This window comes from Nelusetta ayraudi, unplaced genomic scaffold (assembly GCF_046127955.1).
Source record: "Nelusetta ayraudi isolate G7.1 ecotype Tasmania unplaced genomic scaffold, CSIRO-AGI_Nayr_v1 ptg000094l, whole genome shotgun sequence".
NCBI lineage: Eukaryota > Metazoa > Chordata > Actinopteri > Tetraodontiformes > Monacanthidae > Nelusetta > Nelusetta ayraudi.
Window position 1 is genome coordinate 2,689,233 of NW_027466144.1, and position 23,983 is coordinate 2,713,215.

General features: G+C 46.8%; 1 protein-coding gene across 1 annotated transcript; it reads right to left on the reverse strand.

The window, feature by feature from the left end:
* Nucleotides 1–875: 875 nt before the first annotated feature.
* ube3c (ubiquitin protein ligase E3C) lies at nucleotides 876–22,738 on the reverse strand. The gene is made up of 24 exons (XM_076047475.1): nucleotides 22,581–22,738; nucleotides 21,962–22,064; nucleotides 21,773–21,826; nucleotides 21,573–21,647; nucleotides 21,281–21,427; nucleotides 21,071–21,186; nucleotides 20,802–20,959; nucleotides 20,473–20,626; nucleotides 19,391–19,617; nucleotides 19,092–19,240; nucleotides 18,469–18,656; nucleotides 15,214–15,300; nucleotides 14,592–14,776; nucleotides 14,227–14,447; nucleotides 12,304–12,408; nucleotides 11,663–11,750; nucleotides 10,029–10,126; nucleotides 9,622–9,754; nucleotides 8,523–8,770; nucleotides 5,447–5,659; nucleotides 3,957–4,145; nucleotides 3,795–3,861; nucleotides 3,535–3,665; nucleotides 876–1,894 (listed from the first exon to the last, which is right to left on the reverse strand). The coding sequence occupies exons 2-24, from the start codon at nucleotides 22,025–22,027 to the stop codon at nucleotides 1,724–1,726; spliced, it is 3,270 nt and encodes a 1,089-aa protein (XP_075903590.1). The 5' UTR covers nucleotides 22,028–22,064; nucleotides 22,581–22,738; the 3' UTR covers nucleotides 876–1,723.
* Between the last annotated feature and the right edge of the window lie 1,245 nt (nucleotides 22,739–23,983).

Genomic DNA, 23,983 nt, shown 5'->3' on the forward strand with positions numbered 1-23,983 from the left:
TTAAAAAGCGCGCGACGAGCGGGGATGAAGTCATTTTATTTTGCACCCATTTCTTGCTCACTCGACAAAAAAAAGTGTGTCATTAAAAAAGATGAGGACTGTTGTGTGATCTAAATCAGATCCAATTAATATGTCTGAAACTTCTACACCTTGTGCCTTTCTCCCCAGTTTAGCGCTCTTTTCCCCACACGTGCAAGCTGGATGCCAGTTTCAGAGTAATTTGGTGCAAAGTAGGCGACGTTGCACCATTAACACCTCGGCAAGCACTTTTTGTGACCTTTCACATCGCTGCAGCGCGACAAACAAGCCTAAAAGCTTCACTTAGCCCTTGAGAGGCTGACGGGCGAGCCCGGTTATATTGCGTGTTGAAGATGATTCACAGCATCCTGCATTAACTTTGTCAGTTATAATCCATCACAAGGTAATAGTCCTAAATAAATCTGGGAGTAATTGAGATGAATCCCTCATTTCAATGACAAGTCCGGTTTTTAAGACCCAATTATCACTTTGAGTCCTGTGGCCCGGCCGATGTGCTCGGATCCGGGCTGTGAGAGGATGGCAGAGGAGAAGAGGGCGGCGAGGGGAGGATGGAGAGATGGACTCGGTCCAAAACGGGATGGATCTGCTGCCGGGCCGTGCTGCATCGGGAGGGCAGGTAGATTTACGACAAACGCACACAATCTTAATTTGTGCTTAGGCCGATAATGCATCTCAAGGCCAGAATAGTTCTGCTCAGTGTTTCTTAACTGGATGTTTCCTTAATTATATGTCAGAGGCCATAAAACTCTGCAGATTTTCCCCACAAAGTACTGTTTTATGTCCCGGTTATTACTGTAAATTACCAGCAAGGGGAAGGAAGACGTATGGACGCAAAATGCAAAAGGTAAAGTGGGTTTATTCATTTCCACACTCTGTTCGTCACCCTGTTAGTCAACACTGATCTCGGGCAGCAACAACCGCTTCACACTGATGAGGCTTAAAATGATCACACACAGACTTCACGATTGTCCCCCCCCCCCCCCTCCAGGATTTACACCAGACCTCCGTCATTCATGGGAAAGAAAAGCAAAGCTGTACAAATACTGAAACAAAAAATGAATACAAGAGTAAACATATACATATTCACACAAATCTGTCATCATATATACTGTCGTCCTGATCTGGTCCAGCAGAGCCGGTTTATCGGTGAAGTTAATAGTCGGAACGATAATCATTCGGGGCGAGAAAGGGAAAAAAAAAAAAGTTTCGAGGAGTGCGAGTTTAAAAAAAGAAACCAACTGGCTACACAAAATAATACTGGCTGTACAGGAACAGGACCACCCTTGGCAGGCCTTGGCACGGCAGGAGGCGACTCCTCAGTCCTGCAGTCAGTCTGCTATATTGCCTTTTTACATGACGCCACTTAATCTTTGGTGAGAAAGAAGGCTGTTTGTGTTCAGTCGACGAAAAAAAAAAAGACTTGTTGGTATTCTCTTTTTTTAAACTTGCATGTCAATTCAACTTCTGAAGTGTAACATCGATACATGTTTAAATTACCTAAAAGCAACGTGTTAAAAAAAAAAAAATCATGATAATAATAGCTTGCCGCCCTCCGACCGCTGCTTCGTCCCATCAGCCCACTTTGCCTTCACTCCTGCAGCTTGGCACACGCTCACACAGTAAATGGAAACAGCTCAGTGCATCTCCTCTCCGCCGCGCTCCGCTCCTCAACGCCGCCGTGTCCTCAGCTCAGCTCGAAGCCGGCCGACGACTCGATGGCGTACAGCAGCTTGTTCCTCATCAGGTTCTGGTCGCAGAACTCGGGCAGCTTGAGCAGGTTCATGCAGGTGCTGGCGGTGGGCAGGCGCTCCAGGTCGGTGCCCCCGTTGTGGATGCAGAAGACCGGGTAGAGCTCCTGCGTAGGGGGAGGGAGCGAGCTGTTAATGAGCGGCTGAGAAATTGGAGTCAAAGAGACACGGTGAGAAATCTCGAGTAAAGACGGACAAAATGAGCTGCGACTCAAAATCGAGGCTGCAATGTCCAGAGCAATCCCGATTAGGCAATAAACGTCCCATTCCATAAAGGGGATAAATGGAAAAATACAGACATTAGGCGTTCAGCTCATACGGTGGAAGTATAAATTGAAGAAATCAGATTAGTGCTTGATGGGGACTGAGTGGTGCGGCGGCCCACCGTGTGACCCTGTGATGGGACACTGGAGGAATGGTCCTTTCATGTTGTCTATCTGCCGGCGGGGTTTTTTTCTTCTTCTACTACTTTTTTTTTTTCTCTTGAAATCACGCCTCCTTGCAGCGAGGCCACCTCATCGAGAAGATGTGACACCGGCCGTTTCCATCACGGCTCCTCCGCCGCCCCCCCCCCCCGCCCAGCCCCGGTTTCATCCGGCTATTTAAAGCGAGCGCGGCCGCTTCGGCGGCGGGCCCGCACTCGCCCCATCAAATGGCTCTTTGGGGGCTTCGCCGTAACGACCCCATTTTTCTGACAATTACCGTATTAAACTATCGTTGCTTATTGAGACATGCCATTACGGCGGCTATCATTTTGGAAAAAAAAAGCGGCTTTCCATCATCTTTTTTAAATGGCTCCTCCTGACAGAGCTATTTCTTCTCTAATGAATCCTGGGCCGTTTCCGACGACAGCTAATTAAGGGGCCTGCTGGCTCAGGCGGGGGGCCGGGTCAGGGGCCGCACCCGCCACATATTACCAGCCTCTCTGGCCTGGAGGAGGGACAGGGGAGGATTTGGGACACACACACACACACACACATACACAGGCCAAAATTAAATTGATTAAATGAAAGGAAGGGGTGACAACTTTCAAACCATTTTAATGTGAGTTTTAAAAAATTATATATATATATATGTATATAATTTTTTTTTTAGAGATGGCCGAGTGCGTTTCCACTACAGCCAGACGTCAGTGAGGGTTCCGAGTTAATGGCCGTCATAAAGAAAGGCAAAACTAATCAAAAAATGATTATATTTCTCAGCTTAGACGGAGTGAAACGCATTAAAAGTGCCCGACTGCCTCACAAATCAACTAAGTGCGAGAGTGAGATTGCTTCCAATTAGGAAATCATTTCAAATAGAACTTAGCGATAATGATTCAGCACTCTTGAAATATTTCCCCCCCACCCGCCGGCAGGGACAAAGGACGGGACGCCGTTTCCTTGAATGTCCATGTCACCCAGACGGCAAACGTTCAAAAGTTCAACCCGCTTCCAAGTTCGGAATGACAATATTTGTGCAGCCAGACTCCGCAGACGGAGCTCATCAGCAGGTCATGAACTACGAAACAATGGCTGAGGTGTAGATAAGATCTCAACCTGTTGGCCGCCTCATTAATACCAGCTTATTTCTAAACAGTCGTTCTACTGGCGGCTGGCGGCCAAGGAATTTCTCATTACATGTCCATCAAAAAGGGAGCGTCTACTGCTTTCCAGCCTGCTGCTACGGAAGAGGAAGAAGAAGAAGAATCTGGAGGGACGAGAACAGACTGAAGCAAAACGTGGTGAGTGGGTTTGAACGCGCTCACCTTGAAGCCCAGCAGCGGAGGCCGCGAGCAGCTGGTGACAAACTTGAGCAGCTTGCGCTTCTCGTCGTCCGTGAAGCTTTCGACCACCTCCCAGAAGATCTGGATGACTGGGTGGTTGGCCGAGTACCCACCTATAGGAGAGAACCACATTATGTCTGGGCGCATCTTGTCGTGTGTGTCTGTGTGTGTGTGTGTGTGAGAAAGTCACATTTAAAATAGGTTTTTAAAAAAAGTTAAAAGTTAAGAAAATCCAATCCTACCCGAGTAGTTTGTGAACTTTTTCAGGTCCTCCAGAGAAATTGGAACGTGAGCCCCTGATATCAGCACCTGCCGAAAGACGCCAAAGAAAAGGTTTCAGTGACTTCCTAGTGCAGTTTGCTGCAGACTGATTCAGCCGCTGAATATTCCTGCACATGCTGCACCTGGATCTCCTGCTGGTCGAACATGCGCAGCCACTCCAGGTTGACCACGTTGGCCAGGCCCTGTCTGAAGGCCAGGCAGTGGGGCCTGATCTGCTTGTTGAGCCTGTAGTCGGCCACCAGGTGGATGTAGGCGATGCGGTTTGCCGTGGTCACAGGGATGTCTTTCCCTCCGAGTTTCAGCTCCACCACCTGGGTCAAAAACAATTTCCAATTCATTTCAGCGGCGGCGGCGCCAGATTCAAGTTCCTGCGTCCATTATCATGCAAATGACTCGCTGAGTCGCGCGCCAGACGACCAACAAACAAAGCTGAAGCTGCTGGAAGCGGTTCAATTTGATCAAAGGAAGGGTCATAAAAAAAAAAAATGTTCCGGTTTTCCAAAAGCACTCCGATCAAGGTTTCCTTCAGTAAAGCTCCGCCGCGTCTGCCGAGAGCATTTCTAAATATAGAGGCGTCACGGCGAACATCTGCTCCAATACAATTTGGCCCAAAGTTCTCCCTTTCATTAGCTATAAAGCAGTTGCCACTTGATAGGATGCGTTCATCACTGTTCATAAAGGCCCATGTGTGACGCCATCACAGCCGCTACAGGGGCAGTGGAGGGAGGGCGGGGGTGGGGGTGGGGGTGGGGCAGCTGAGCGCCTGCAGTTTGTCCGCCGACGGCACACAATGCGGCCGGTTGGGCCGGCAGGAAGCGGCTCGGCCCGTCCCGAGTCGTCTCGCGGTTGGATTCTGATTATGTGCTAATGTAAGAGAATTAGCGCTCTTATCTGGCTCGCTCTGGCTATCTGACTGGGGGCAAATCCGGGGCAGACTGCTCCCGTGTGTGCCTAATCTTTCGCAAATTGTTTTCCCTGTCGTGTTTGCGACGCTCTATTTGTGACCGGTGGCGGCGGTGGAGGAGGGGACGGCGGTGGGAGGTGAGGGGGGGGGCGCTACTTTGTGACTCGACCATTTCAGGCGCTGTTTGAGGAGAGTTAATAAGACGTGTTAAGGCCCTGAGCAAACAGGGGCTTTGCAGGGTGCTGGGTGGTGGGTGGTGGGGAGGAAGCGCAGGTCTGAGAGCGGCCGCTGGATTCGGCGGCTGGTCTCTGCGGCAGCCCCGCCAGCTTTGTGCTGAGACGTGCTTAAGAGCGGCGGGGAGCTTCTGTCAGGCGTGTTCCCAGACGGGTTTCTGGAGGAAGCGCGGGCGGAACGGTCAACAAAGCGGCCGGCGTTTTCCCAACGTGCTTTATCTCTCGCCGAGCTGCGCTAAAGTGGCAAATCATGAGGGGGAATGAATTATTAACGCCACCGAGGCGGAGCGGGCGGGAACGGGAGGGGAAGGCGGCCCAACGAGAGGCTGAGATGGAAAAAAAAAAAAAAAAGGGAGAAGCGAGTGACTCAGTCGTCCATCTGCGACCCCGTCAAAGGCCGCGCGGAGAATCGGATTTGAGAAGGAATCTGATTGGAATCAGGATTCGCCTGCGGTCTGAACGCAGCCAAACTCACCTGAGCCTCGCCCAGGTCGTTGTTGACCACGGTGAAGTTGAGGCCCAGCTCCTCCACGTCGTCCTCGTAGCTCTTGAGGAAGAGGAGGTTGCGGTACATCTCCGGGTCCAGCGACGCCAGGTGGTGGATGTCCACGTCGGCGCTGGTGCCCAGGAGTTTGGACAGGAAGAAGCTGGCGAAGGGCAACTCCACCAGCATGTTCTCATAGAGAGCCTGCAGAGAAATGCACGCCGTTAAATGAAGGGCGAGTGATTGTTTATTGTCTGGGAGCCGCGACGAGCGAACGCGGCGCATTAAACTACAAGCACAATACTATTAAATGCATTAAGATCTGATAAGAGAATACATCACCCATGATTCATTTGACCTCCTACCATCACATCAAGCGACAAGGTCTCGTCACATCGAGATAAACAGAGCGCCGTCCGTCTAAAACCCAAGCGCCGGCTGCTTCGCCCGCCTCAAACTTTATAAATGCCAATCTTCACCTTGACCTGGAATGTCATTAAGAAGCCGCAGCCAGGCAGGTGACTCATAAAAGCCAAAGCTAATGTACTGGAATAGTCCGAAAAAGAGCCCGTTGGAGGCATTAAAATATACAGGTCCTTATAAATGATAGCGCTAAAAACCCTGACCGCATCAGCTAAATGGATTATAAATCTAGAGAATTTCCATAATGCATGCATCTTAAACACACACTCGTGCATAAATCACGGCTATTTTCTAAACACAGGTTAATTGCCCAACTTCAAACATTGTCTATTTTTTATGCAAAATAATCCACTTAGTGTTCCGCACATGGCCGCTGCTCCTTTCAGACCATATGCACCACGCGGCCCCTTGAAACCTATCAATAACACTCATGCCGGGAAGAGGCAGCAATAAGTATATGGAGAGGGGAAGGGGGGGGGGAGGAAAAAAAAAAACCTGTGGCCTTATTTTTTCACTGCCACTTGCTTTATTTATGGGTGTTTATTGCCAGAAATTGTGCCAAAATGACTTGGGCTGGATAGAATTAATTATTATGGCCCGGGCCTTTTAATATAAGTGAGTGCAGTGGCAAAGCAATTAAAGCGGCACCGCGGCACCGTCAGGTGGAATAAATGCCCGCAACATTGCAGGTGCATTCTGTTCCCTGCCAAATACATTCCTTAATTTACAACATTAAGAATCAATAAAGTTATAATGCCTTTCAAACGCGTCGCTATCAATCAGGGGCGCCAACCTCGCACACTTGTAAAAGGAGCCGTCGGCAGGGGGTGGGGGGTGGGGGGGGGCAGCAGGTTGGATCAGCCTTTGCCTTGCGGGAGGCAGGAAGTGGAGGAGCAGGAGGCCGAGTGAAGCTGCTGCTCCAGCAGCCGAGGCCACCGCTGATGAGGTTGGAGGTTTTGCACTAATGGGAGAGGAATGAGGCACAAAGGGGGGGTGGGGGGGTGGTGGTTGCATAATGACAAACGTGCCTTTGAGCAAAACCCGTGTCAGCGGAAAAACACCCGGATCGGGGTTGAATCAACTTTTTGCCGTCTGAAAGTCTGGGTGGCGGTCGAGGCAGAGTAAAATAATCCCCCCCCCCCCCCCCCCGCTCCCCCCGGCCTTGTTTTCGCCATTTGGAGCTTAAATCTTGCCGCTTGTCGTCGGGGTGGACGCGGGAGGAAGAGGGATGACGACTGGCCCCCTATTCCGATGTCCAATCCCATTTCAGAGAGTACCCCAGACAAGCCACTCTTGCCTGTAATACATCACCTCCGCAACAATGGCACGCCTCGGACATTAATTAACATTATTAATCTCCCGTGTCCTCTGAGCCGCCGCCGCCGCCGCCGCCACCGCCACGCGGCCGGCGCACGGCCGCGCTGCTCGGCCGGCCGGTGATGCAATCTCAATCTCTATAAACGGCCGCCTTTTATCCGGGCAATGGCGGCACTAAACAAATATCAATACGCCTCTCAAATGGCCACTCAAACGTCCATTTTTATGGAGAAAGAGGAACTTAAGGTAGGGTTAATTGAAAGTCAAATTCAAATTAATTTCCCCCCGCCTAATTGCCTGAACCATTAGCTATTGAGAGCCTAATGCAGGGGGGAGGGGGACGAAGGGCGAGCGGGCCGCTGATTGATCACTGGACGAGAACGCAGAAGAAGAGCAAGAGCAGCAAGAGGAGGAGGAGGAGGAGGAGGAGGAGGAGGAGTTACGACGCTCTGATAAGTGGACTGGAGCGTCTCTGGCCCGGCAGGAAGAGCAGAGGCCCGGATGTCCGACTGTAAAACAGATCAAAACGCTATTACCACATGCTTTGAGCGCTTATTTATGCCCTGTCCGCGCGAGCGCCGCTGATTTAGGGGCCCGGGCCAAACGCGATCGCTACACAAACAAGAGGTAGGAATCATCGGCTAATGGAAGCCCTAATTGAGAGGCGGCCACTTGTCATGAGGTAATTCCTCGGCGGGGTTGAGCGAGCCTCACCGCTGCCCAGGAAGGCATCCCGATAAACAATCAGCGGCGCGTACATTAGGGATGATTTAGGGACATTAGGCTCTAATAAATAGTGCAATCAGAGGAAGGGAGAGGGGACGGGAAAACAACGCTGTCAACATTATAATGCACAGGGGCTAATTAACTTAACTGGAGCGTACAAGAGTGCCAGGTTCGAGTTACAACCCCAACCCCAAAGTCTGTAGCGGAAAGTAATGATGGTAGTTCCTCTCGGCGGTGTCGGCCTCCAGAACAAACAGGAAAACAACCCATAAATTTGCATCAAGGGCAGACGTGACCTTCATACTGGCTTAATTAGCCGTCGAATTGACACTTTATTGGATTAAAACCCTCCACGTTTTGGGAGCTTTCGTAACTTTGCCATGAGAGGCGACAAAGTTCTCCAGATTCTGCAGGTTCTTCTTCCCACAGTCCAAAAACATGCATGTGAGGTGAATTGGAAACTGGCGACTTGTCCAGGGTGTCACCCTGCCTTCTCCCTATGACAGCTGGGAGAGGCTGCAGCAGACCCCCGGGGACCCTGAGCTCGCAAGCAAGTATGGAAAATGGACGGATGGAGGGATTTTCAACTTGCCACACTGACCTTTCCAAGGATCCTGCCCAGGAAGTAGTAATGGCGGGTGAAGGAGTCGCCCACCAACATCTCGGCGGCCGGATTGGGGTACAGCAGACCCTCGTTGGTGGTCTTGAAGAAGCCCTGGTTAGGATTGAAGCCCGACTTGAGCAATTCGTTGAGGAACTCGCGGAAGATGCCGCCGCCGTCGATGCCCGCCTCGTCCAGTCCGTGGGCGTTCAGCAGGTGGACCCGGATGCGCTTCTTCAGGTCCGGTTCTAGCACAGGGACACGTGGCAGACGTGAGACGACAAAGACGTATTGAACTGAAGGTGGGTTCACACTATTTTCTTGTTGTCTGCATCATTTGTAGGCGGCTAAGAGGAATGTGAGCATTTGATGAATTTGATGCTGTGATCTTATCCTCAAGTTTCACAATTTATTTGAACATAAAATCTTTTTAATTTGGTGCTAAAGAATGATTGAACTTATTTTTTGAAGAATGCATTTTATTAATAAAACATCATTTTTCATCCAGTCCTGCAAAAAGCTCCAAATGTTTCTCTGGTGCTCTGCTGACAACCTTCAAGAAAAAAAACAAAATCCATCCGTTTTCGTGTTTTGCTTGGTAAACACATTCTGCTGGTGGGCAATGCCGTGACCTGCAACATATTCAGATTTGATTTTTTTAAATAAAGAAAAAAAAAAGGGGGGTGGGGGGTCATCTTTCAGAATAATTAATGTGGGAGTGATAAATCGCGGGCAGCTGTAAGTTATAGACACATAAATGATATAGATCATGTCTTCAGTCCAGGTCGCTCACTACTCCTTTTAATCAGAGTGGCTCCACCCAAGTGCCCTTTTAAATTCAAACACAAAAGGGGGTGACTTAAAATAATTGACTCTGCTTTTATGCGATCCATTAGAATAATCGGCGACTCAATTACGCCTCGCCAAATTTCAACCCTCTCCCTTAAAGCCTCCGCGCCTTCGATGCTGCAACACAGAACCCGAAATTCTGAAATTCACTATTTTAAAAAGTGTGATCAGAGTTTCGGCGTGAACGCTTTCTTCTCCACTACCCCAGCGTGCGCGCAGCGAGCTGGCCGACCGCCTCCTTCAGACGTACCATTTTCAGGGGAGAGTTTGTCGTAGGCGTCCTCGTAGATGTAGTTCCGCCTGATGGTGACGTTGATGCCGTCGGGGAAAGGCCCGTCCCCCTGCACGTCCCGCTTGTCAGCATAGATTAACCTCTGGAAGATCTACGGCGCAGGTGTGAGAGCAGGTGGCAGGGTCAGCGGCAAATCCTCGCAGTTGTAAAACGTTTCATTTTTCAGCATAAATCACCCTTTGCGCAGACACGCCGCGTATCTATTTATTAAATATAGCTTTCGGTCTTCATCATCCAAATAAGTCACGTAAATCTTCCAAATCCGATAAAAGCACCGGGAGCAGGCGTTTGTGTTTATTTTAAATATGAACTCCTTCCTTCCTTCTTTGCAGCAATTTCTTTGATCTTTTTATAATGATTGGTACCTTGACACGCTCCTCGAACTGGACCACAAACGGGAGCTCGGTGAGGATGGCCAGATGTCTCTCCTCGGACACAGACAGCTGCGGAGGCTCCATCCCCACTGCGGAGAACCACAACATTTACCACACAAGACCCCATGGTTCCAGTAGGCCAGGGGAGTCAAAGTCAAACACACAGTGGGGCCAGAATGTAAAACAGTGAAAGCTTTCCTATGCGCCCAAACAGGGTGTTTATGGTTTCTGTCCTGATTGACAGGCCAAAATCCCAGCAGAGCATTCTGGGATTTGTAGTATTAGCTCTCGTCATCATTTGGTATTTGGCTTCGCAGGGTAAATGTAATTACACTGTGGGCCAAATTTGGTCGGCAGGCCAGAGTTTGACACCTTTGAGCAAAAGTAATAATTCAATAATAACATAGAAATCAGCTCCTATTTTCAATATAAACTCAGATAATGTTACAGGTAGTTGATAAACAGTGCGTTGAGAGATGTGTAACTTCAGTAAAAGCAAGGAAAGGAAAAAAGATTCTCTCTCTCTCTCTCTCTCTCTCTCCCTCCACAAACAACATTTTTTTCCATTTGCTGAGCTCAATGTTTCATCCCTCGGCGGTGCACTCTGTGAGCGAGCGGTCCACCAGTTGACAAGCGAGGCATTTCCATCTTACACACTTTTAATTACACGCTTTTAATTAGCCTCGCCGCAATGTGCCCGTCCTGCCCGCCCAGCTCCGTCCATTAAGCCGATGTTTGCTTTGCATTAAACGGCAGCTTCGGACTGTTCAAGGAAATTGCCACAATAGCTAAACTGCTCTTCGCCCCCCTCGCCTCGCCTCGCTTCCCCGGCCCGCCGCGGCTCAATTATTCCGCTCAATTAGTCAATCTGATCTGCATTTTCCCCATCAGGTTTCCATCTTTGGGGAGAAATATGGCCTCCGAGTGGTCAATACGTTGCTCGTTCATCAGGCCCCCGCGCCCGTCCATTTAAGGAAATGAGAAAAGGCCAGACAAACACGGGGACCAGATGTGGCCGAGCTCATCAGGCACTTTCACGCTAATTGAATTTATCCCGTCGAGGCTGAGTGGGATTAGGTAGATCATACACACATAGTTATCAGCTGGGTTTCACGCCGCACTCGACAGAAGCCTGGGTCGGCCGAGACGCCACATAAAGCCCCGCTTGCGTCAATGCCTTCTCCTCTCGCCGTCTAATTAAGTCAATGAAGGGAAAACGCGGCGGCATATCGGCCAGACATTATTGACTTGAAATTTTTCACAGTTCTTCAGCAGTGTCCTGGAGGAACTGCCCACACTGGAAGGTGATATTCTCTCACGGCTCGTTGAGAAGGAGTAAATCTCTGCTACTCCACACTTTAAATTTCAGTTCACACACAGAGTGGTTTTCTATGAGTCCACACTCTCGGTGTGGGAAAGAATCCCAACGCAGAGCGTCAGAGGAAATTAAAGGCCAACGCGGGGAAGGTGACTTTGGGCGGCAATTAGGGTGATTTCCTGGGTGATGTTTCACGCTGACACAAGCATTACTGTATTCTATTCCACATTTTCGCTCATTGCCAAGAGTGCAGCCCGGCGCCGCTGTCACCGCCTTGGACACGCGCGAGAAACAATTAACAGATTACCGTCGAGGGTGGACTGCAGCGGCCCGATGCGGCCCATCCGCCGCGTTCGCCACACGTGCCTGGCGGAGGGGACGTACAGCTGGGTGACCTGCAGAGGAGGAGGCGGCGCTTAAAGATGAGGAGGCTGGCCGCAAATTAGTTTTCATTTATACACACCAGCAGTCAAAAGTTTGGACTCGCCCCATGAATTTAATGTCTTTTCTTTCATTCTCATGACTATATTGACATTGCAGTTTCTCACTGAAGGCATCGAAACTACGTATGAACACAGATGGAATTATGGAGGAAACAATAAAAGTGTAAAATAACTAAATATTGACATTCTTCAACATAGCCACCTTTCATAAAAGCATATTTATTATTTAATTATTATTTTATGTGTTTTTAATGTGTTTTTTTTTGCTGCATAATCAAATATATCTTGCCCATATATTTCATGTCTTCAGTATCCATCTGCAGTGTAGAAAGCAGTAAACGTTAAAAAAAAAAAAAAAAAAGATTGTATGTGTGTCCAAACTTTTGACTGGTAGTATACTGTATATACGTCTTCCCTCCTCCATGTTGGCAGACGTTGGTGAAAAACCTGGAAGCCTAAGCGTACTGTTGTTGGCTGATCGCCTCTAATCCACACAGCCAAGTACCTTATCAGCTCGTATGTTGACCTCCTCGGAGAGCCAGTGGCCTGCCGGGCAGAAGGGCCGTCGGATGTCGCGGGCTTTCACCATCTTCACCAAGTTAGTGATGACCTGGATTGTGGGCAACACAGACAGACACACCTATTGAGCACTTACACTGCTGTAGTGTTGTAGTCAAGACTGAGTGAAACTGCTGCTGAGTCTGAGACGACACCAAGACCCTTAAAAAGTGGTCTGGGGACCAAGACCAATCTCTGGTGCTGCAACTCTACACTGCTGGTCGTATTCATGTGCCACTGTTGCTACGAGGATATTATGCAGTATAACCTCGCGCATGTCATTGCTTAAAGAAGCAGTTAAGCCTGCCAATAGCCGAGGCGGTCCATTTCCATATAATACCCGGGCTACATTATTTCATGCTAAATGCTCTTTTCCAAAGAGAAGCCATTTCAATCGATCCCGGCCAATCGCTGCAAGGCAAGCGGCGTTCCGCAATAACGGCAAGTGCAAAACGCTGTAAAAGGCGCGTGGCGATGGGTTTGAAGCAGGCCCACCCCCTGACTCTGGGAATGAATAAGCATTCCTTAATTAGCCCATCGGGTTAAGTGCAAGCCTTAATGGGCCTTTCCCAAACTCCGGCGTGACACCGTTTTCCAAACATGGCCAAGAGGAAAGTTCCATTAGCAATATTAATACAAGCTTAGTTGATCATTTTCATTCAATTAACTTCTTTCAATTAAATAGATAGCTTGACAATGGAGGTGATAAAAGATGGGAAGGGACGGCGGATGACACGAACCAAACATTAGCGTGTTAGGGGTCAGCGGCGTTAAACCGACTGTAAATCCCACCGTTCAATTTGGAAAATGCGTTTCCCCTGCTCTCCACTTCTTTAATGGGTCGTTTTAGCTGACAAGAGGCCTTTGAGCAGATCCTTTATGAAAATTCCCAACGTGCACTTCGCCGATTTGCCGCCTTTCGCGAGGAACTCCGCCGATTCCTCCTCGATCCGAAGACTTGACGAGCGGAGGGCAAAGTCGCCCGATTACAGCAGGAGGAGGAGGAGGAGGAGGGGGACGGGGGGGCAACGCGAGAAGGTGCGCGAGCGGCGTTTCCGTCTCATTTCCTCTGGGTAAATAACCACTGGATGACCTTCCAGGGCAGCGCTTCACCTTGTCTTTTACGCGCTCATGCATAAAGACTTGACGTGGCAGCAGGGGGCTTCGCTTCACCGTGCAGCGATGATGCACAATAATCATCTCAACCACTTATTTTTTATCTCGCTGTAGTTAACTTCAATATATTCTCCATTCTTTTCTACTGTATTGTTGCTGCAACATGCAAATTTCCCCAATGTGGGATTAATAAAGGCTTCTTCTTCTCCTACCTTCACCAGCCATGACAAGAAACAAACTAAAGACTAACTAGCGTCATTGTGGGCACTGTTGAATGGTATATGGAAGCTATATTAAATGGTAAAAACGGTAAATGGACTACACTCATAATATAGAGCTTTCCAGCACCTTGACGGTAGCCCAAAGCGCTTTGCAATGGTCTCTCATTCACCCTTTTGATTTGTTTGTTTTGTCCTTTTTCTAATTGTGTTCTTTAATTGAGCTTTTGCTATTCCTTGCTTTACTACGTTGTTGTTCGATTGTTGTATTTATTGTTATTTACTTTTGTATTTGTGTGTATTAGTGTATTATTATGTTCTATAAATAAACTTTGACTTGACTTGATATGCACTCACACACTCACACACCAATGGGTGGCTGCTGCCATGCAAGGTGCTGTCAGCCCCACTGGGAACAATTTTGGGTTCAGTGTCAGTAGTAATAGAACTGAGGTGAAAATGTGAGCTGGTTTTGTATGCGTGTGTGTGTGTGTGTGTGTGTTTGGACACACACGATATTGTGTTCCATGCTCTACCTTGAAGAGCTGCACCCAGCGCTTCTGCTCGGCCTGGATGTGCTGCTGCACCTCAGAGTACGTCTTGACGCCGACGCTGCGGAACGCCGCCATGTACTCCTCGCGGTGCTCCGTCTTGGTCTCCGGGTAGGCCAGTTTAATGATCCCCAGGCAGGCGTCCCGCAGACAGCGCGACAGCGTCACCAGCTCCGGCAGCGTGAAGGGCATCATGGAGGACTGCGCTGTCTGAGCTGTCGGGGAGGCGGAATTGATTCACTCCCGTTCTGAGGTTATCGATTTTCACAATGGCAAGGCCTTGGCGGGGGAGGGGGAGGGGGAAGGGGAAGGGGAGGGGTACAGACGGGAATTTTTTTTTCCAAAAAAACAAAAAGGAGCCGTCGGTCGCAGACCTTCAATCTCGTGGCGGCCGAAGAACTCGCTGTCGTGCACGGAGATGAGCGAGTGGCTGAAGAGCGAGCTGAAGAGATAGAAGAGGGGAATGATGCGGTTGGAGTCCTCGAAGGACATGGGCGACCCCCGAGAGATCAGCTGGAGCAGCGGCACCATGGAGCTGAGCGGAGGAGGAGAGAGGGCGATGAGTCAGCATTCTTAAGTTTTCACTTTATTCCCAAATAAGGGAACTTCCTCTTTGTTTATGAAGAACCTGCTCATTTTCAAGTGATGCTTGGTGAAAGTGAGGTTCTCACTTCATTAATCCCAAGGGGTTCATCTTTGTTTGGTCAAGAAGACCGGAAATGTTGTCACTTTACTGAACCCAAGGAGGATTTACAGCATCTTTCAGTTGCACTTCATTCCCATTTGCTTGCTATTTTTCTTAAAAAATAAAGATCAAATATTTTAAATAATTTATTCCATTGTCTTTTGTAGTTTTATCAACAAAAAAAAAATCAAAATTGAAAATCGAGTTTTCAGAAAAAAGAAAATCTGGATTTTATTTTTGTCCAAAATCGTCCAGCCCTAGAACCATCCCAGCTTCCCGGCGCTCACCCGGTGATCATCTTCGTCGTCATGGAGGTGATCAGGTACCAGAGGTGCCTCAGGAAACGCGCGTTGAAAGCCAAACTGTACAGAAGTCTGGAAGAGAGGAGAGGAGAACGGAGGCAGGCTCGTTACATTTTTTAACAAGATGACCCAATCTGTGGAGGAACAGCAAAATTATTTTTCCGCCAAGCTGTCTGCCGTGTCGATGTTGTTAACTCCGCCCCGTTAACAAAGAGGTGCAGCGAGAGGAGGAGCAGGAGGAGGGTGGGGTACAAAAAAAATAAATGAGGCCGTTAACCGAAGTTTCCCTCGCAGCATTCTCTTGGCCTTTTCTCCCCCTTTTATACCCTGCGAGGGCCCGAAAAAAAGATTAAATGAGCCATTAAGCTTTATTTAGGCGAGGCACCTTCCATTAGTAAACTAGTTGCTGGCGAGGGTGCCCGGCCTGGGTCATAAACAGGCCCTCTGGCTTCCTGCTGGAGCCCCATTTAACTTAATGGCCAAGGGGTGGGGGAGGGGGGTGTATGTAGCGAGACAATGGAGAGCGGCGGAGGAGGGGCAGGCGGGTCCTTGCTGTGACCCCGGCAGCGGCGGCGTGCTTCCACACTCACGGCAGGATTACATGATGGCGGCGTGGAGGGGCCCGCATACCTCGCCGCCGCACCGAGGTGTGAAGCCGCTCTTTGTCCAGGAGGTCCCTGTGTGTGTGTGTGTGTGTGTGTGTGTGTGTGTGTGTGTGTGCTTGTGCGCGGATGAATTGCACGGCTTTTCACACACGGGGCGAGTACAGGTGACAATAATGTGCTAAGTAAGCTGGGAGGTAAAATAAAGCCGACCCACCCACCTACCTACCCTGCATATAATAGGCCCCTGTTTAAGAGTGACGGTGTTGACACTTATAGGGATGCTTGGCTTTAATGGGGCAGCATCGTGTGTGTGTGTGCTCTCTCCCGAGGAGCAAAGGTCAGTGTGTGTGTGTGTGTGGAGGGGGGGGTAGGAAATTGATAGTGTCAATTTCACTCTTTTCTCAAACCATTGCGTCAGTGCTGCAAACCCGACGCACAAGCCAACATGCTTGCACGAAAATTGAATAAGTGTACTGATGATGTCAAGATTGCTTTGTTTAGGTCCTACTGAACTTCATTGCACACAGCACACCAGTGGTGCTGGTATAGTGTATAGTGCAAAAACGAAAAAACTCCAGGTGTCATTTAATGATGGGTTTAGGATTCTACTCAGGTATCCAAGACCATGCTGTTCTTAGAAAGTTTATGGACAGTTTTATATGTCGACTTAACCGGTCAAAGAATGGAGTTCATTATGGCTCTAACGGTGCAATATTTATCATCCCTCTGGAAGCATTGGAATAGACGTCTGTATGTGTTTTAAACTTACTTGTTGTGTTGTTATGTATGTCTGTGTTTTTTGTACTTTTTTTCTGGAATAAAGTTTATCATTCAAACCATAAAAAACAATAGAAATAAGGATTGGAGGACGGGTCACATGACCCCCACTACCCTCCCCACACCCCATCACCCCCACAGCTTGACAAAACCAATGCGAGCCGAGCGCACGCCATCTGTCAGTGGTACAAGGCCGGAGCGAGGAGTCGCGCTGTGGGCTCATAACAAGTGATGCAAGTGTTTGATTGAAATGGGAAACAAAGCACTAAATGCCAGCTGACATGCTGATTTACGGCCCGAGAGAACCCCAAACCCCCATTTCAATCACGAAATGAACCGCTAATAAACAAAGTCAAGGTATCCAAAGGGGGTTTGAGTGTGTGTGTGTTGCACACGTGTGTGTGTGTGTGTGCGCGTGCGTGCGTGCGTGCGTCAAGCAGCTTGATGAATAAGGTCAAGATCATTTCATCTTATGATGATAAAAAAAAAAAATCCATGCTTGGCAGAGAAAAAAAAATAAACGGCAGCACTTGTGTGGCCGACTTTATCGGAAAAAATCTCTCAATGAAAAATAAACGTTTTGCCAACCTGGTCATTCATGCAGTCGATGACATTAACCCAAGGAAAAAAATAACAAAATAAATATTATGAGTTTAACTGGGCTCTATCTCATCAGCAGAGCGTGACAGACAGAAACCAGACTATCAGTGTAAAATGACACCAAATATCCAACATTGACCCATTAAAGTGAAATTACACCGTCCAAAACTGGAGCAAACCTGAAGTCGGTGTAATTAGAAAAGCCGTCAGAAATCTACTGTGTCTGAAATAATCGCACAGCTTTTAATCTTTTCACTAAAAAGACATAACTTCATGAGACATTCAACATATTTGATTATGATTTTTTTTTTAAGGGCAGTGTGCCGACGGCTGGACAGTCTCCCTACTTTTCTTTTTCTTTTTTTTTTACTGTACGTGCAGTAAATCAAGTCTGGGATGCAATTTGCTCCCCTTAGCCTCTTGTAAAGCTATCCCGTCCTCCCCCGCAGTGATTAATCTTTCTCAGCGAGCTAATTATTTTGTACAGATATCCAATAATGATGGAAGACGAAGGGCAGGATTTATGGTAAAAGCCAAGGGACGGAAGAAGCATATTCCCTTTTTTATAGAAAAAAATTATAAGGGAACATGCAGAGAAATTCCATGTGAGCTAAACTAAGCTAAAACCTAAAACCTAGAACCTGAACGCAGGCTTATGCGTCCAGGTTCATTCAACAGATTGATTCTTCTTCATTTTTATAGATGTCAGTCAGATAAATGTTGTGAACTTATTTCAACTCAGTTAAGTTGACCATCCACCACCGACTCCTGACAGTCAATGGCCCTAATCAAAGCCGCCCACCCTCCTCCGCAGCACTTCTGACATCCTGCCCTCCGATGCAATCAACCTGAGAAGAGGTAATTGCCCCCGTCCACGACTGACAGCTTCCCTGACATCCCTGCTTCCTCTGCCGGTTGTAAATGCCAGCGCACGCCGGGCCGACTGATAACCGCCCCACAGCGCTACGCCATCATTTACATTACTGCTTACAACGCGGAAACACGTGAAGACGGGACTCTTCTCTTAATCAGATGGGCATGTAAACAAGCCCCACTGAACGCCGAGCTCGTCCTGACAGGATCCGATCAACAGTTACGACACGGTGTAAAAATGAAAAATAAATTAAAAATTTACAGCTCGAGATTAAGAAGCGTCGTTTTCACCGAGATCTTGATGTGCTCAAATTTACGAACGCTGCTATTTACGAGAAATAATCCGTCATCATTTTCTTCCAAAACCCATTTTGCGTCTCAGTACCTGACTTTTGGCACCATTAGGCGGTGCTGGACCATGAGCGTGTGACAGATAGAGGCCATCATGGTGAAGACCTCCTCGCTGGCCGAGTCCCTCCACACCAGGTTGAGCAAGGCGTTGGTCTGGTGCTTGGTGTCCAGTTTGTGGACGCACTCCTCGGTGATCAGCTGCACGGAGATCCTGCTGTCATTCTGGGAGAGAAGAATAAAAAACAGGTTGGAAACCATTCAAGTTAAGACAATGAAAATAAATACAAACACTTTTTACATGCATTTCATATATGAATATATAAATTATTTTGTTTATAAATATAAATATAAATAGTTATTTATATGATCTCTTTACTAACATTAATGGTCATGGCTATTTATGTTAGTCCGAGTTATTTGAAATTCTCCATCTTTCTTTACTGAATTACAATAACAAGAATTACACAGATTTAACTCATTCATATTTCTTATGCTATTTAACTCATACACTCATTACTATTTTGAAATACTCAGGTGACGGTATTGAGATAAGACGCTTCGTGATCCAAATCCATATGATTACTTAATATGCCATTCATATTTTTTGTTTATGTAGATCTGCATTTCCATGGATTTTATTTATTTTATTTTGTAAACCTGTGTTGAATGCGGATGCATGCTTGTGTCGTCGTCCTCCGAGTCGCTGCCGATTTCAGGCCTGCTGCTGTTCTCCGACACGGGCAGCAGAGGCAGCAGAGTCTGCAGAACCCGAAGGTAGAGCAGGAGACCCTCCTCCGACAGTGAGCCTGCCAACACACGGCCATCACCATTACTTTTCACATAATCATAACTTCCTGTCTATAAATCAGTCCGAGAGTTAATGTTCATAAACACACACTCTCTCGCTCACAGGGGTATAAGCGATACATTAGAAGGCCCTAAAGTGTGGGACCCACCTAACCGGTTCTCCCCTGCGGAGAGAACAAAGTAGAAGACCCAGGGTGCCTTGCTCTGCGACGCCGAGGACGATCTGCCGCTGCCGCTGCCTTGCTGGGAGCTCAGGAAGGCCTCAAACGGGAAGGAGCGCCGGACGTCGGACAACGCCGGGATAAAGAAGTGAAAGATCTGCTCGGTGAACGGTGCAGAGAGGAACTCCTCGGTGAAGGCTGCAAATACAAACTGCCTGCAGGCGGAGAGAGAGAGACAAACAAATGGGACAAGTTTATACAATTTATCTAATGGCATTAAGAAAAAAGACCTTGAATTCACAAAAAGACCTGCGAGGCTCTTTGTGTATTTTGCATAGAAACGGAAACAGCGTCCTGTTGCATTTCAGCCGTGACACAACCCGTCTTTTTCCGCCACGCCAGTGCTCTAATATTGTGTCTCCAAACAGAGCGGCTTTGTGTGGCCGAGTCACACACATCTGGTGGGCCGAGTACGATAATTAGCTGTTGGGGTCCGTGTGTACACAAGTTTCTCCCACTCCCGCCTTGCTTTTCTTCAAAGAAGAAAAGAGGTGCTTGGTCGTTTGTTATTAAGAATGTCTGAAGCAGAGGGCAAACAGCCTGATATTCTGCACTCTGGCAAGCCAGCAAGTCTCTGGGCCTTTTATAGCCCGTTGTAAATTAGTCTCTGAAGCAATTACTGCTCGCACACCAACTAAAGGAGACGAAAAAGTGCCGCAGTTTGCGTGATCGATGGAATTGATAATTATGGCAGAATTCACCGGGTCTCCTGTCTGCACTCAAACTGCAGTTATGATGGAGGTCAGCACAAAACACTTACACTGTCAGTCAATGCTTTTTATAAATAGTGTGAGGGTAGTCTGATAGCACAAGTTTGTGGTTTATTGAAAATAAAAAACTATTGAACGGATATAAAGTTAGAAAGAAATTACGTTTGAATCCATTTTTCCTTAGATCCTTTCAATAAATAGAAAACACATACAAAAAAATGCCTCACAAAAATCTTCTCAACCTTTTTTCCATTTTAAATTGTCAGTGTATTCGTAAAGCAATAGATTTCAGAGCCAAACCTTGCGCCTGTTGTGCAGGAGGAGTAGGTAAAGTGCAGAGGTCTCAGGATGTGCTCCAACAGTGTGCTTGCTAGAGGGACAGAGGGAGCGTCGCTATACTCAAGACTAGAAGGAAGCCTGTGATTTACAAGAATGTACAGCGATTTGTAGTATCCTGAAAAGGAGAAAGAGAGAAACAGAAGCATTTAGAAAAGATTTTTTTGAGAACAACCCACTCATTTAACTTCAAGAGAAAGATGAGAACTTCCTCAGACTGATGTGTTTCCTGCCTTGTGTCATTATTTGCAGTTTAACTGAATCGAATTCAATGACTTCACCTATGGACTCACCTTTCTGTACCATGTAGTGCAAAATTTGCTCGAGTAATGAAGCTACGTAATTCGCATCTGGAATAGCAGGAAGATATGTTTTCTCTGATGAAAAGATTTCCAGCATCCGCATTGGAACTGCCATGTTTAAACTGTCATCAGCGCAGCTTTGTAGGAATCTGAGGGGAAAATAAGAAAAAATACCTGTTTAATTAGCAACTTGTCATGTCTTCAATTAGGCTAAAATCACAAATTCCTATTTTAAGTTTTTTTTTTTCTTAGCTTTGTACCTGCAGCAAAAGCCCAAGATCCTCTTAATCTGAAAAATACAAGTTTGTCTCTGAGGGCCGACCAACAGCTTCACAAACTGACTGTTGAGTTTCACCAGGTTCTGGCACAGCCATATCTATGAGAAGACAAAGAAATACAAAACAGAATTCTGAAAGCGTCCCTATAGAACAGTGGGTGAAGTGTGTTTGAAAAAGGTATTGCATTCTCACCAATCTATGTACATCAACATTCTGTCTGTAGAAAAATATGAGTTGTCTTGACAAAAGACAAAGACGAGGTCCATCCAAGACATTCTGGGTTCCCCCTGCCACCACAAGGCTGACACACTCGTCGAAACTGGCTCTCTGGGTGGCATACTAAAAATATGACAAGTTCAGAGGTGTGAGCTATAAGTGAACACAATAAGCTGATGGTTCATTTTCATGCTTCGTAAAATGACAATTTTGAAAGGTAAGGAAGGCAAAGCATGACAAGTGAGGTACAAAGTTCTCACAGACGTACCTGCTGTTTCAAATCCTGATAGCCACGTATGTAGGATTGAATAATAATCGCATTTTTCAGCCGTTTTCTGTCATCCTAATGAAGCAGAATAAAACCATGGCATCAAATATCAAACAGTCGAAAAAAGAAGACGCAAGGACTTTTAATTCAGATAGAATGTATGTGACTATGTATCTGCTTCATAGTGCAAACTAATTTACCTCTCTTTTTCGTCTTTCCTCTTGAGTGCGGTGAAGCAGAGATGCCTTCTCCTCCTGAGAGCATAGGGTTGGTTTGAAGTTTATTTTGTAAAATGAACAGCAGGAAGAGACTTGTGATTGCTTTAGACAGTGGCTGTGTTGTTACTGGTTATTCGGTGACTCATTTCCCTCCTGTCACATGGCACTCACCTTTTTACTTGCTCCTCCGAGTGATACCCTGGGTCTTGTTCTGAAATCTCCCTCAAAGCTAAACATCGTTAGCTTTGGCTGACTCGAGGGTGGCAACTGACAGCTGAAACCGGGGGGGGGAAAAATAAAGGGAAAATGCAGTCACATGTCGGAATCAACGTGGGGCTGTCTGAGGTGTGAAGCTGCCGTACGCTAATTGTCTCGGTCAGATTAAACAGTGAGAACGATGAAACGCAAATGAATCCGAAACCTTTTTTTTGAAATTGCCACTTTCGCTTTAGGAAAGGAACAATCAACAATGGTTAGCTGCAAGGTTCTTTGAGCTAGCGCTTATGACTCAGCAACTATGAGGTGTTGCGCGCTGTCCTTCACTCTGTGTGATTCCAAACAGCCACGGAGAAAACAAAAGCACAAAACCTTTATTGCGGGCACGTCGCGTCATGCTTTAATGCAATTGTAAACAACACGGTGTTGTTGACGATAGCACAGAAGCTACATAGCAAGGCGGCTAACCAATCCGGCTGGCTGACTTCAAGACGTCCTGCTATGGATGTGTCCTTATGACATCGCTCAAATATTGCGGGACAGCCACCTGAGAATTGCGGGTTTTTCACGTTACCTTGGACTGAAGTACGGAGGGTTATAAGTGACACAACACCTCTGTAAGTCAGCAATCCAAATGCAAAGTCTTCTTTTCCTTCTGTAAAGAAATCACCACAACACAGGCGACAGCAGACCGAGCCGTATCCGGTTCCTGCAAAAGCAGCGCGCTGATTGGATGAGAATGGTGTCAGTCCCATTGGAGGCACTAAGCCCCGCCCATCGACGAGAAGCTTCTGGTCTTCTTCGTCCGTGAAATTAGGGGCAGCCAGTATCTGCAATGCTGCATTACTGCCACTGCTGGTCTTCTCCGTCGTCCGCCTCGTTTTCCGCCTTTCCCCTTTGTTATTTCTCGTCTTGTCCACTCCCACATGAAAAATTAACTTTTTTTTCTTTTTTCCTTTTTTTTTTTCCTTTTGAATTTCCTGTTTTCCCCAATGTGTCTTCTTCCCCAGCCGGACTATGTCACTTAGCTTCCTAAATGCAAGAGAGTAGCTAACAGTTTCCACACATTTCATTAATCACATGTTCACAGTTTTTAATGTAATTATTAATACAAAAAACAATAAATAGACCGAACAAAGTGTCTCTCGTGCTTTGCGATTAAATTGTGACAAATCTTCTTTGTGTACTTTGTAATTTTTAATTTAAAAAAATACTGTTGGTCTTCAGTAATTCTGGAAGTATATTTAGCTATTCAGTAAATAATATTAAATTCCTTTCTTTATATATTTGTCAAAATCCAAAACTTTTTTTTTTTAACGATGAATAGCTTGCCAGTGAACTTCTGAAGCTCAGCGTTTTCAATTCATTTATAAAATCTTGCTTCTGATTTGGTTTCGTAAGACATTTAGACTTTAAAAATCATTGTGTTTGCAAAATGAAGTATTTCCACGGAAGATTAATAAAATTGATTTTACTTTAGTAATTAGCAAAATACATATTCTATACTCGTTCAGTTGTCATTGCACAATGTTGTTTTTAGACACGCATTTGACTTCTTTTCATTGAAATTACAATATAAATCAATCACCATAATTTAAAGTATGTTTTAAATTGAATAGACTAAATTTTGTAAGGCAATAATTTGCATGTCGTTGCTGTTATGAATATATTTATTTATTTATTTACAACGTTCTGATTGATTACATCGATGCAGAACGAATAAAACATGCCCTATAAAAGCTGCAGGAACTAAACAAAACAGATTCGATAAGCTCCGAGTTGGCTTGTACTGTGTGGGTTTCACACAGTCTCCTCATGATATGAGACACTGACAATATCTCAGATATCGGTCTGTTCATAACGACAAACCTTTCACATGTGTTTCTATCGGAGAGGTGTGCTAAATTAGAGTGAATTGCAAGACAATTTGCATGGAAAGGAGCGTCTTGTTCAACAATAAGCGGGCAGCTGGCGCAC

Bases quoted from the DNA above. Each gene is read 5' to 3' on its own strand.
- ube3c (XM_076047475.1), bottom strand. From the start codon at position 22,027: ATGTTTAGCTTTGAGGGAGATTTCAGAACAAGACCCAGGGTATCACTC. The intron at 10,127-11,662 runs GTAATCTGTTAA...GGTTCTCCGCAG, and splicing joins GCTGCAGTCCACCCTCGACG to TGGGGATGGAGCCTCCGCAG. The intron at 8,771-9,621 runs GTACGTCTGAAG...TCCCTGTGCTAG, and splicing joins CAAACTCTCCCCTGAAAATG to AACCGGACCTGAAGAAGCGC.